Source organism: Triturus cristatus, chromosome 2_2, assembly GCF_964204655.1.
Source record: "Triturus cristatus chromosome 2_2, aTriCri1.1, whole genome shotgun sequence".
Taxonomy (NCBI): Eukaryota; Metazoa; Chordata; class Amphibia; order Caudata; family Salamandridae; genus Triturus; species Triturus cristatus.
Window position 1 is genome coordinate 839,988,989 of NC_140582.1, and position 13,900 is coordinate 840,002,888.

General features: G+C 43.3%; 1 protein-coding gene across 6 annotated transcripts in view; it reads left to right on the top strand.

Moving 5' to 3' along the window:
* ATP8A1 (ATPase phospholipid transporting 8A1) overlaps positions 1-13,900 on the top strand; it is a 1,017,459-nt gene that overhangs the window by 476,104 nt on the left and 527,455 nt on the right. For all 6 annotated transcript variants that reach the window (XM_085642166.1, XM_085642168.1, XM_085642167.1 and 3 more), the window contains one exon: positions 9,228-9,300. In XM_085642166.1, coding sequence (XP_085498292.1) covers positions 9,228-9,300 — 73 coding nt within the window. The remainder of the gene's footprint in view (positions 1-9,227; positions 9,301-13,900) is intronic.

The following is a 13,900-nucleotide window of genomic DNA, read 5'->3' on the forward strand; positions in this document are numbered from 1 at the left end:
GTGTTCTGTTTTCCAGCGAACCATGTACCACATTGTTAAGGACATGGAAGACCAGGTGAGATGCTTCCAAGACAACATCCTGGTCTTTTCAAAAGACATTCCAGAACATTTCAAAGTGCTATGTAAGGTCTGCTACAGGTTACAAGCCAATAGGTTAACTTTTTCACCTGATAAGTGTAAACACTCAAGGAGCAAGTTGACTATCTAAACCACCGTTTGACAGTGCAAGGTGTGATTCCCAACAAGACTTTAGTTAATGCAAATAACATGGCTCCTCAAACCACCAATAGAGATCAATTGCTATCCTTTTGTGGCTTATGCGAGTACTATTCACGTTTCATAACATTTTTTGCATCAGTCATGGAACCTTTAAGACTTCTCCTTTACAAGGCCCAACAAATTGAATGGGGTGGCAAACTAGCAGAAGCATTTAAGTTGATAAAGCCGAGCATAACAGACCATTTACGATTGGCAAGGAGTGCACCATCACTGTTGATGCCTGTGCATATGGGTTGGGAGCTGTGCTTTCACAAAAACAAGGCCACAATGAATGGGTGATGGGCAAGGCTTCTAAATCTCTCAGTCTAGCTGAAAGACGGAATGCAGTTATAGAAAGAGAACTGTTAGCATGTTTCTGGGCTATCCGTGATTTCCATCAGTTCATGTGGGGTCAAAGTTCAACTTGCAAACTGACCATAAGCCTCTTGTCACTGAATGGTGGGTTGAACCCCACAGCTCGCATAGCCAGGTTATTCTCAAAATTGCAGGAGTACAGTTTAAATGTATTGTATGTTTCAGGGAAAAGTAACAAATGTTCAGACTTTTTGTCCAGATCCCCTTACCCAGACCTGAGTGATGACACAAAACATGAGGGTGAACTAGATGTGGTTGCTATCGTGAATGAGATGTGTGCATTTCAGTGTGCCCCTGACAGAAGAAGCATGGTTTGGAGGAGATGCTGGTGACAAGGTGATGTGCAAGGTGATAGAATACACTCAAGCAGGTTGGCCTCCAATCAGACAGGTGCATCGAAAATTGCGCTTCTTTGCCCAAGTAGCCGATGAACTCAGTGTAGCTAATAATATTCTGTTTAGAAAGGACCAGTGTGTACCACCTGAGACGAGAAAAGAGGTTAATTTAAAAGCCAGTAAGCTAAAGCACATGGGCATGACGGCTTTGAAAAATACGTTAAGACCTCAATTTTGCTGGCCAGGTATGGATCGGGAGGCCAGCCATTTAGTAAGAAACTGTAAATCCTTAAATGTGCTGTTACCCCCCCCTCTCCCATGCATCCTGTGCGTGGCCCCAATCACCATGGCAAAAATGAGCTATCAACATAACCGGACCTTTTAGAGGATTACCAGCTCACATGCGGTATGCCATCATAATGGTTGATTATTTTTCTAAGTGGCCTAAATTTCGTGAGGTAGCTGTTCAGTAGATAAGGTTTTCCCTGAATTTGTGTTACTGGCAATGGCATCCAGTGTACATCCAATTCCATGTTGCAGTTCTTGAATTCTCATAACATAAAACACATCCCAACAGCTGTTTATGACCTATAGACAAAAGGCCTGGTGGAACAATTCAACCTTTACCCCAAGAACAGTGTCCTAATAGCTCTGCAAAATAAGATTCCTGTTTACAATCTGGCAAGGGAGAGGATATAGGTATACTGCATCAGTCCTAATGCAATCACGGGGATCAGCCCTTTTAAGTTAAGGGGTAGAACCCCATTCTCTGATGTGTGTCCATGGTGGTTGCTCAAATAAATGCCTCAGGGCCAAGATAGCAGCAAATACATTGACTATGGTAATATCATAAGTAGAGTGGAAGGAAAGCAAGGGTTGTCCAAACAGAGGTACGATGCATGGCACAGAGTTAAGTGTCAAGATCTGCGCGTGGGAGACCTTGTCCGCATCAAATTACCAGTAAGAGTGAAAAAAAAGTTAAACATTGTAGAGTTGACTAAAAGGAGTGTTCGCATACGGGACGGTAGATGTTGGAGTGTGAAGAGAGCTGCCAAATGACCAGAAGGGTCACGGAACACCGACGTGGGAGGGGAGGTGGAAGATGATGGCATCAGGTATTCATATTATGACCCTAAATGTACGCCTTCTTACTCTGTGGTTGTTACTCCTGACGATGACAATGAACAAGGTTTTCAGGTACAAACCAGTGGAAATGAAAGGATTGTTTGTGAGTACCATCTTGAACAATGCAGTGTTGGAGAAAGCTCCATAGCTGATAGGATTCAAACATCCTCAATGTCAAGAACCCCTACATGGAAGGCACTCCAAGGATAATTTCTGTAAGGAGAAGGACGTGTTTACATCTGTTATGTGTTTAATAACATATTGTGTACTGTACAACATTTTATTATTTTATTGGTGGTTCCTACAACATTTTATTATTGTGTTGGTGGTTCCTTCCCTCTTTTCACTCTGTAAACCCCGCCCCCGATGTCCCGTGAAATGGCGGTTGAAGTGATATAGCAAGTAACAGTACCGGCGCCATTTTATGTATGGCTGTGCTCTCAGAACGCACTCAAAGCTTTATTTCCCAATTGCTTTGGGTTGTATCACTGTGTCTCATGTTTCACTACTTTGCCTGCTTTTAGCAGCTGGGCCAGCCCAGTTTATTGTAGAATTCAAGCACTGTGATGAATGAAATTAATTTTAAGGAATACAGTCAGCAATGTACATCTAGTAGAAAAGATTAGATCAACATGAAGTTAAAAAGAAAGAACAAAGCAGATCAATTTTCTGATTATGAACTGTAAAATGATGAGCCATGAACAAGTTTACAGTGAATGTACTTTGCGTGAGCATGAATATCATCTGTTTATGAGAGAAATTGCAGTTAATATACAATATATGTTGCAATTTGAAACCTGATTATTATTGTTTGCATGAACATTTAATTTCTATTTTCCTCTCCCCAGAGTCATTATAAAATACAATTCCGAGAACATTTTGGCTTCTACTTTTCGATGCTTAATTTGATTAAAAATGTAGCTCCTCCTCTGTACGCTTTTGAGTAACTGAACTCAGTTAAATCATTGAATTAACTTGATGTATCTATCAACTGCCGTACAGTATCAAAGGCGATTATGAATGCATTTTAGTGATTTTATTCTTTTTTACTATAGGAAAGCTGTTTTCTACATGATTATGAATTTACTTCTCTTACCGTATGATCCACCATCTGTTGCATAATTTACAGGTTTCAACTAAATAAATGGTTCCCAGCTCAGAGAGATCAAAAGCTACTTTTAACAAGCATTGGAAATGCAATAGGTCTCATTTGGTTGAGTTAGAGCTATTGGCGTTGTAAATGACAGTGTCTTTTACCCATGTGTTATGGTGTGTATGTTTGTGGTCTATAGTGGAATTATGTGGGTTGAATTGGAATTGATAGTTGTGGAATTTTGTGGCGTGGGGTGGAATTGTCGCCTTGTGTGCAGTGGAAATCTATGGATAGTAATTATGTGGTATTGAATGTACTAGAATTATGTGGAGTGGGATTATGTTTATAAAGGGACTTTTTTTGTGTTGTGGAGTGGGATGTAGTGGAGTTTAATTATGTGGTGTGCTGTTGAATTTTATGGCATGATATGGAATTCTGTGGTGTGGATTGGATGTATGTGGTGTGTGATTGTGTTGTTGAGTTGAATTATGTGGTGTGGATTAGAATTGTGTTGAGTTGAATTGTGTGGCGTGGAACTATGTGGATAGCTTTGCCTTTTTGGTGGCGGGAAAAAACAAATATGTAGTAGCTAAGCTCCAGATCTGTGTTATTTTTTTTTTTAAGTATTTGTAAATGCATTAGGTTTCGCCTTTTTTTTTTTTTAATTGTAAATTTTACCTTGGTGAGCAGTTATATTTAGCTATAAAGGTTACTGAAACTACGTAAAAGTGAAATACATTGTTTATTGAGAAAGGCAATATGTGCAGTAATGGCGCTTTGCACACAATTATGGATTTGCCGCATTGGCCACGTAATCCATCATCACATGCATAATCTGCAGATAATTAAAAAAAAGAGGTTTCGAGCCCAAACGGTTTAAAAGTTACTGAAAACGCAGTGACATGCCCTTTGCAAAGGTTGACTGGTCACCTTTCTGTTGCTTATTGCTATATTTGGGTGTTGAACCTGTACTTATGAGCTGCGACCTATGCCCATACAGTGCTAACAAGTGCTGGAGGTTAGCGCAAGTTTAGAGATGGACACCTCCCCCAGCAGGCACATGCATCCTTGCTACACCTCTACATGATGTGCTTAAAGCGACCTCCGTCAGACAGCTGAAGAAAGCAAGCCTCAGAGTAAGAGTGTAATGACTCGGACGTGGCGTAACGGCCAGAGCTTCCAACTTTGGAGCTGGGGAACCAGGTTTGCGCCTTGCTGTCGGCTCAGCATGCTGTGATTCTGGGCAAATCACTTTATCTCCCCATGCCTACCAAAACAATTAATGTGTTGTTGTTTAATGCAACTTTTGTGTTGTTGTTTAATGCAACTGGTGCTCATATAAAGTACTCCAATACCTTCAAATTCATCACGCTATCTAAAAGAAAAGGAGGAAGTGATTTTTTACACAAGGGTTGCAGTGACACTACAGGGAGGGTGACAGACATGTAAACAATCGGCACAGGACTTTGAGGGTCCATTACACAGAAATAATGTTCCAAAAAAGCACAACTTAAAAAACTACATGCAGTCTCATAAACACATTGATTACAAAGTAAAAAGAAGCTCCAGCAGCAAAAATAAGTCAGTTGCGCTGAGGCTTCCCGAGTTGGGGCTTCGTAGTCGAAACCTCCAGCAGCCATATGAGAGGATGCCGCATTGGGGGGGGTTTGCGAGGTGCGGTTAAGGAAAGATCTTCAGACTCACATTCGATTGTATTGGACTGTGAATGCTGGAAATACAGTGGACGCAATGTTACCAAACAACTCCAGCGCTATACGCTGTACAAAAACGAAGGCAAAGCATTTGAAGGCATGATCGCTTACCCATTGGATTTTATGCAGTTACTCTGTAGTTTATGCCTTACCTTTGTGAGGCATAACACTCAGAAGTATGGCAATTACAAGATGGTGCATTTTACAGTCCATACACTCATACCACTGACACACATATAGCAAGAGCCCTTTAAAAGATTTATTCCTGCACACATCAGCAACCTTCCCCCGTAATTTCAAATGCCGGAGGTCAGCGCAAGTTCAGAGATGGACAACTCCCCCAGCAGGCACATGCATCCTTGCTACACCTCTGCATGTTGTGCTTAACTCGCCCTCCGGCAGACAGCTAAAGAAAGCAAGGCTGGAAGTAAGGGTATAATGTCTCAGACGTGGTATAACGGCTAGAGCTGCCAACTTTAGAGCTGGGGAACCCGGTTAGAATCTCTGCATCGGCTCAACATACTGTGATTCTGGGCAAATCACTTAATCTACTCATGCTTTTCCAAAAACATTCATGTGTCATTGTTTATTGTAACTGGTGCTAAAATAAAGCGCTCCAATACCTTCTAGTCCATCGTGCTGTCTAAAAATACATGCAAGGAAAACTGCAAAAAAATCAAGCTGTGAGGGGCGGGAGGTGGTGTTGGTGGAACGGCTCGTGGAGATTAAATGACCTGGGAGCAGTGCTTGGTGCCAGCGGGGCGAGAGCGGAAAGAAAAAGTAGTGCCTTGAAACTAAAATATATGGCCAATAGTGAAAGTATCCATGTAGTAGGGGCAGTCTGCAGGGCGGAACAAAACAGCCAAAAGGCAGGATAAATGTATACTATTAACCAATGAAAATGAAGGAATTTGTAAACGCAGACCAATGAAAAGCACTAGGCTTGTTCAAACCCATAGAACTGAACACCAAATGCCTCGAACACAGAGCAGGCGCTGCCTAGACGGGACCAAAAAAACAAAACGCACCATGTGGTGCTGCGCAGTGTGGTGTCATAAAGGTTAACCGGTCATCTTTCACGTGCTGAAGGAGTCTTAATATAACAGAATAACGAAATTATACCTCCAGCTAATGTGCTGCATTTAGCTGTATAGTCTGCATTCTCCTTCTCCATAATATAGTAAATGAATACTGAACTGAAGCAAATACTAGATATAACTTGAGTCCTTAAAACTTTGTTGTCAAGAGTCCATAAGAACTTTTGTAGTTATTACTTCCATTCAAGAGTATAGCAAAGTCTTGTAGTTCTGGTGAGAATGATGTTCTCAAAATACCATTAATCAAATTCAGTTCTTACAAAGCATGAACCTCACTGGTTCAATATTGTTTAAATTCTTCCCTAGTCAGCTGGTACTCATTTTACTCAGGAAGATCAATTGCAACCTATTCCTGTCCCTTTCTCATACACTGTAACAGGCTTAACAAATATTTCTGTTTATGTGCGATGAGGGTGGACTCTACAATGCCTTAGTATAAATGTAAACGGCTTTGCTTTAGCCACATAAACCTTTTACAGGCCTCATTATATGATGTTTTATGACTCATCTAGAAATAATTCAAATCCTGCAGATCCCAGTAAACATTATTTGTCATCTGTTGCTTAGTATGTTTGAGGCTTGTAAAAGGTTCTACTTAAGATGAGGCAGGTAGGAGGCACTTTGATAGTATGCATTAATTGCCCCCCTTCCATTTGAGATTTGCTTCACCGTGGAACCTTATTTTACCTTAGCTTATTATTTATTTAGGGCTGTTACTTCAGTAAGAAGGGTAGGATAACTTAACGTTGTTTCCAAAAGACCCATGTCTAGTTTACAATGAGGACAAAGCGCTGCTGTGAGAGTGTTCTCTTGTATTGCAAAGATTTTGTCAAAGTGTAGCCTAAGCCAGCTAATAATTATTTTTTTAATTCCAACCAAGACGTATTCTTCCCTGGCTGCGGAAAGTTTGCCTAAGTTAATTGTTTCCAGGGATTACAATCTACTTGGATAGGTTGTTTTCTCTCAGAAGGCAAAGGCTCCTATTGCCAGCTGGATAGTCTCCTGAATCTCCAGAACCTATGAGGCAAAAGGATTTGGATCTCCTCATAGGTTTCATGCTTGTGCCACTAAATCTAAACCAGCATCTGTGAAAGTGTGCAGGACAGCCATGTGTGCTACCCTGCCTTTATTTGCATTATCCATTGGATACCTCTTCCTGTAAAGCTGAGCCCACTGGTAAAAACGTTTTGCACTACCTGTTTGCTTGAAACCTAGTCTTGCATATGCACTCTCCCCCTTTTCAATGTTTTTGAGGGTCTTCAATCATGTTTCACAGCAGTGGGGAAGAAGGGGAAATAGAATGACAATGTAATGAGAAATTGCCTTCTTGGTGATTTCTATATTTAGTTCTTGCTCATAGTGACCTCTTGCAATTTGAATCTTTTGAGGTGTAAGAAGGCCTTGTTGTCCATATTAAAAGAGGCACACAAGCAAGTTGCAATACCTTTGCACCTCAGAGCCCTTTGCAATGTTTTTATGGGCAAAGTTTGCACCATTCTTGCATTTGGAAAATATTATAGATCCAATAAAACAAAGATGACTTTCACCCGATGTCTTTGCTAGTCCTAATTCTTCCTTGACTCAAGAGATCCCATAACAATTTCATGTTAAGCAGGTCCTGTGCTTTAATCTGACCCAAACCACGGACCTACTTTTGAAAGACTAAGGGCATGAATTAGAACTTGGCGGATGGGTTACTCCGTCACAACAGTGACGGATATCTCGTCCGTCGAAATCTAAATCCCATAGGACATAATGGGATTTATATTTCGGCAGACGGGTGTCCATTCCCAATTTGATGGAGTTACCCGTCCGCCGAGTTATAAATCAGGCTCTAAGTGTTTGTGGCTTACAGGGACAATGATACCAGGAGAGCAGCTTCTGAGGCCAAATGGATACCGTCATGAATCACCCATTGCTAACATCCGTGTTGAGCACAAACCACATCTGGTGTTGGGCTCATTCCACAAGTGCTAAGGTAGTGTGCCTTTTAAAGATACGTAGTGGCTGGCTATGTGGCTAACTGACATGCATTCTGCTACATTAAGGTCTTGAGGCTTCCTCTTGAAAAGATGAAAGGTTGGCTTCTCCTTGCCACATAGGATGTTGGCATTCATCTGTGTTATTAGCTTGCACAACTCTGGTAAAACATCGATACAAGCCATTTCGGATTTCGTTACTTAGTGGCAGGGATACCCAAAGGTTGAATATACACTCAAGCCTAGTGAATAAGAGCAATTTAGGACCTGATTACGATGCAGCAGGAAACTGCTCCGACCGATGGTCGGAAGCCTTTCCGACTGCATCGTAATATGCCGCTCAAATTCCTTTCCGACCGCCTCATTACGATATAGGCGGTGAGAAAGGAATCCGAACGGTCATTCTGACTGGCTTGCGACAGGCTCGGAGAGCCCGTCTGCCAGTTGGAATGTGGCCAGTAATCCCAAGGTCGGCTCTCTCCGCCTGTGGGATTACAATGTCTGGTTTCGGCAGCCTTTCCCAGCAGGGCCCTCTTGGGGGCACGGCCTCCAGTTGGAGGCCTAGGGTGCACCTATGGTTCCCCACTGTTGATCTCTGCACCCCGTGGCAGGCATCTCAAGGTGCCTGCTACGGGGTGCAGGTTTTAACTGCACCTCCTATTTTACAATGGGAGCATGCATTCTGGCCGGAGTACATGCTCCCATTGTAAAGTATAGGAATGTAACCGAACAGTGTTCAGTCGCATCGTAATTACTCGGTCGTGACCACGACCGGGTGTCGGTAGGAGAAAACTCTGCCGACATTGTAACCAGGGCCATAGTGTATAGAAAAATAACTATTATTTTCTGCATGATGTGTTGTATCCTACCATTCAGGTTTCTCATATATATTCTGTTGACGGGCTGTTCAGTGGATATGCTTCAGCACACTTGTTGTGGGCATGGGTACATCCAACACCTCATTTTTACCTTAAAAACACTATCTGGGACACATCACCTGAAATTCAGAGCGTTCAAGGATGTGGATTTGTAGAGGAAATATGATATAGGGGAACTTTGAAAGTGGATTCTTTTTTTCATTTGTAAGGGCTACAATGAAAATTGGGTACTTGGAGCTCAATTCTCTAAATGCAAAACTCTGAAATCTAGTAGATGCAAGATTCAAAAATTTGAGAGAATAAAAAATGGAATAAAAGCTATTGAGCAAAGTTCAAGAAGTACATATTCCTTTTTGTTTCTATTTTTTTTCATAGGCATGAATCTCAGTTTGTTGAACAAGAAGGTTTTAATGATTCGTCATTGCTGGAAAATCTTCAAAGCAATCATGTAAGTGGTGTCCCAATAATTCTCTGTTACAATATTTTGCAAAAATAACAGAAGTTGTAATTCTGTAAGGTTCTTACAAGATGTTGTTCAAAGGAAAAAACATTGTACAAAATATTTTTCGTTATTTACTTCATATCATGCTGGCAAAAGATATGTGAAAATAGAAATCATTAGTGTGCATGAAAATTTAATTAAAAATATTTTATAATTTATTTTTTTAAATTAACTAAACATTTTTACTCTTCCCAATACTGTACCGTAGGGAGATCTCCACCCCGATAATTAAACATTATTATAAGCGATGTATAGCATTAATTGCAAGTAATTTAATTATATTTTTATAAAAAGTTATGTTATATTAAGGTTTACTTTTCAAAAAGTTATTAAACTGTTTTCAAATACTAAATATTTTATTGTAGATATTTTTAACATTAAATTAATATTTTTTTGTCACAAATCTTTTTATTCAGCAACATATGTAAGAACACATATAAAGTATAGTAGGGCGCACAAATCCCAGAGTCGAATCCATCGGCTAACGAAAGTTCAGTTGCACATAGCACTAGGTTTGTAACAATCCCCCTGTGATCTTGAACGCTGAGAACCATTTTGTATCGGGCTAGCAGCCCCAGAAAGAAACCACACAAACAACCAAGACATGATCAAAAAACTAGAAACAGGAAGAGAAAAAAGCAGGACCCCCCCTACCCTGGTGGTGGTTAAAGCCATACAGAGGTAAAATAAGACACATGGTTGAATCGAGTATGCATGGCTGCAGTTACGGGGTCTAAACTGTGTTGTAGTCCGTTTGCGACAGAAGATTTAGAACTGGAATAGGAGCATGGACCTTAATAAGGGAAGACAAACCGCTGAGAGGAGGCCTCTGGAAAGATAAGAAACCAATGGGCCCCACTTGGTTTAGAAGGAAGATGTCCGCCAGGCGCTCCATAGAGAGAAGTCTCCACAGCTGAGCATGCCATAGTGAAATCTCCGGTGCAGCCTTCTTTTTCCAAGCGAATGCTATTGTGAGTTCGCCGCCCTCAAACATGCCCACAGGATAGCCTTATCGGACTTAGTTTGGTGCACCAAATTAGGATCACAAAAGCCAAGTAATACCCCCTCCACAGACGTCTGGATGGGGTATCCCAAGATGTCCTTGCTATGAGAGTGGATTTCTTCCCAAAAGGGCCGGTTACCCGGGCAGTCCCACCAGATGTGGCGAAAGTCCCCCTGAAGCCCACAGCCCCGCCAGCCGAGATCTGAGGTGTCAGGAAAAATGTGTTTAAGCTTGGTGGGGTAGAGGTACCAGTCCAGTAGTGTCTTGTAATGCGCTTCTCATAGCGCCACCGAGTGGTTATGTTTAGTAATGTCACCCCATAAATGCTTCCATTCTTTGTCGGAGACCCCCTGGCCCAGCACCTGTTCCCAGAAAGACATATATCGCGCTTGGGGTGCGTGTAGAGTTTGGAGAAGCAAAGTGTATGGGGAAGAGATCGCTCCCTTCATGTTTCCTGCCTTAAGTACCAGCCGTTCCATGGCCGTGAGCTCTCTGGTAGCAACATCTCTTATGTGAGGGAGGGTGACCCAGTGCTTGAGCTGCAAATAGTGAAAGTGTTCCTTGTGTGAAACCTGACATTCTCTTTTTCATGTGTCAAATGTCCGGACATCGAAGTTGTGGAATAGATCCGCCAGTTTCAGACAGCCACCCTGACGCCAACTATCAAAGGGTTCCTTGTTCATTGCCGGTGGAAAGGCTGGGTTAAAATGGATTGGGGTGTAAGGAGAGGGGAAAGTTTTCCAGCCCTCCCGCTTCGTGACCTGGTCCCATACCGTGAGAGTAGTGCAAGTGGGTATGCTAAGGTATGCATTTACCGGCCTGTTGGATTTTGGTTTCCATAGGACATTCCAGATGGTCCGCCCCACAATCGCCTGATCCATATGGAGCCACTGTTTTTCCGATTCTCTCACCGTCCACTCCAGCACCACTCTCAGCTGAGCTGCCTGGTAGTAAAGCTGGAAGTCGGGGAGAGCAACACCCCCGTTCTTCCTAGAACGGCGCATAACGTGGAAGGGAAGGCTCGCTCTCCCTCCCTGCCAGATGAACTTGATGACCGAGGATCGTAAGCGTGGCAAGAAGTCGTGCTCCAGTGCAATGGGGAGCGCCTGGAAGAGGTACAAAAGCTTCGGCAGCACCACCATCTTAATGGCGTTGATACGCCCCAACCAAGAGATATATAACGGCTTCCATCTTTTAAAATCTCAATTAAGCTGTGATTCCAGTGGTGGGAAGTTCGCCTTATAGAGTTCCCCTATTTTAGGAGTGAGATGCACTCCGAGATAGAACAGGGAGTGTTTGGCCCATTGAAACGCAGTTTGGCCTCGCAGATTCGCCGCAGCTGCATCTGAAAGTGTGAGGTTTAGAATAGAAGATTTGGAGAGATTCACTATGAAACCAGAGACCCGCTCGAAGTTATGTAGATCCTCCTGCACCGCTCTGAGGGAAGTGGACGGTTCCAGTAGTGTCAGTAGAATATCCTCTGCAAAAATGGAGGCTTTATGATCCATGCCACCGAAGCGTATGCCTCGTATTGCCTCATTATCTCGAAACTCGATGGCGAGGGGTTCAATGATGAGGGCAAATAGAAGGGGGGAGAGCGGGCACCCCTGACGTGTGCCACTACTTAGATCAAAGGGGAGAGACTGGCGGCCATTAACTAGGACCCGCGATTGCAGGAGATGGTAGTTGGCCTGGCACATATTGAGAAACCTTTCGCCAAAGCCGAATCTCTGCATAGTGAGAAAAAGAAAGGACCAGTCACCCTATTGAAAGCCTTTTCGGCGTCGAGCCCCACCAGAATAGCAGAGACTTTAAACTTAGAGACTTTTTCTATGAGGTGGATAGTGCGACAAATATTATGTGTTTGACGCCCCTTTATAAAGCCAGACTGATCTGGGTGGATCAGAATGGGCATCAGGTCCTCAAGCCTAGTAGCCAAGATCGAAGAGCAAAGCTTTGCGTCTAGGTTAAGAAGGGCTATAGGTCGAAAGGACGCACAGAGTTGAGGGTCCTTCCCCGGTTTCGGGATAACTGAAATGACAGCTCTGGCCATCGAGGCCGACTCCTTGGCGTCGAACAGAATGGCATTAAACAGGGAAGTCAAATGTGGTATCAGTTTGGCGGCATAGCACTTGTAAAAGTGTGCGTTAGGCCGTCCGGCCCCGGGGCCTTGTGTAATTTAAGTCTAGTAATAGCCTGCGTAACTTCCTCTGATGTGATAGGGGCGTCTAACGAGTCTGCCGCCGCTGGTGTGAGGCGGGGAAGCTCCAAGGAGTCCAGATATTGCTGTTGCAATATGTGGTCGGGAGGAGTTCCTCGGTAGAGGTCTCCATAGAAGTCTCCAAAGATGTTGGCTTTACTGGTGTCGTCGTGAGTAATGTGGCCGTCTGTGTCCAGTATGCCCCCTATATACTCACGTTCAAATTTTTCTCGTAACTGACGAGCTAGATGGGTCCCCACCTTGTCCCCTTGTGCATACGAAGTGTGCCTCAATTTGAGAAGGGTGAATTTGGCCCTATTGTTGTAGATAGCCCTGAGCTTGCCCCTCAGGGCCGTGAACTGCCTCTGTAACGCCCGAGGCGACACTGCAATGTTCCTTGTGTGATTTTTCGGTGGTCGCCAGTTCCACCTCTAGGGCCAGGCGATCCGTTGCTCTCTGTTTATTAAGGGCAGCGTTAAGTTGGATGCATTTACCCCGCATAACTGCTTTAAAGGCATCCCAATTATTTTGTGGGGAGGTGTCAACTTGTTCGTTAAGTGTGAAGTAGTCAGCAATAGCAGATCGCAAATCCTTCCGGAGAGATTTGTCCCTGGTGATAGACATTGGAAAATGCCATTGGGCAGTGTCAGGTTTAAGGCCCACCCACTCAAAGCCAATAGAGACGAGACCATGATCTGAGATGGAAATTGACAAGATCTGGGCAGCCCGAAGAGGCCCCTGAAGTGTTTGGCTGATGAAGATGTAATCGATCCTAGAATAGGTGCGGTGTACATGCGAGAAGTAGGTATAGTCTCTGATGTCAGGATTCAGTAGTCTCCACGTGTCTAGGAGGCCTAGGGTATGGAATTTTTGCTTGAGGCCTTTGGGAAAGCAGGTGGGCATATTCCTATGTGTATGGGAGCTGTCTACCGTGTCGTGCCATGTGAGAATAAAGTCACCCAGGAGAATCACTGGCCCTTCTGGGAAACTAGCTATTGAATCAAGCGTGTTAGAAATAAAAGTAACCTATAGAGATAAAGGTGCACATGATGCCCCGCAGTCTCCCCTTTACCATAAGAACTCTCCCCTCCCGGTCGGTCTTAACTGCGTCTGGCTGGAATTTAGCGGAAGATTGGAAAAGCACTGCTACCCCGATGTGTTTGGTGCTAGCTGATGATTGGTATATTAAGGGGTAAGCTCTATGTCGGAGTCGCTTATCTTCCGACTTTTTCAAGTGTTTCCTGGTGCACCACTACCTCAAATTGACAGTCGTTAATGTATTTCCAATTGTTTTGCCGTTTTTGTGGAGAGTTGAGGCCTTTAATGTTCCCGGACGCTATCGA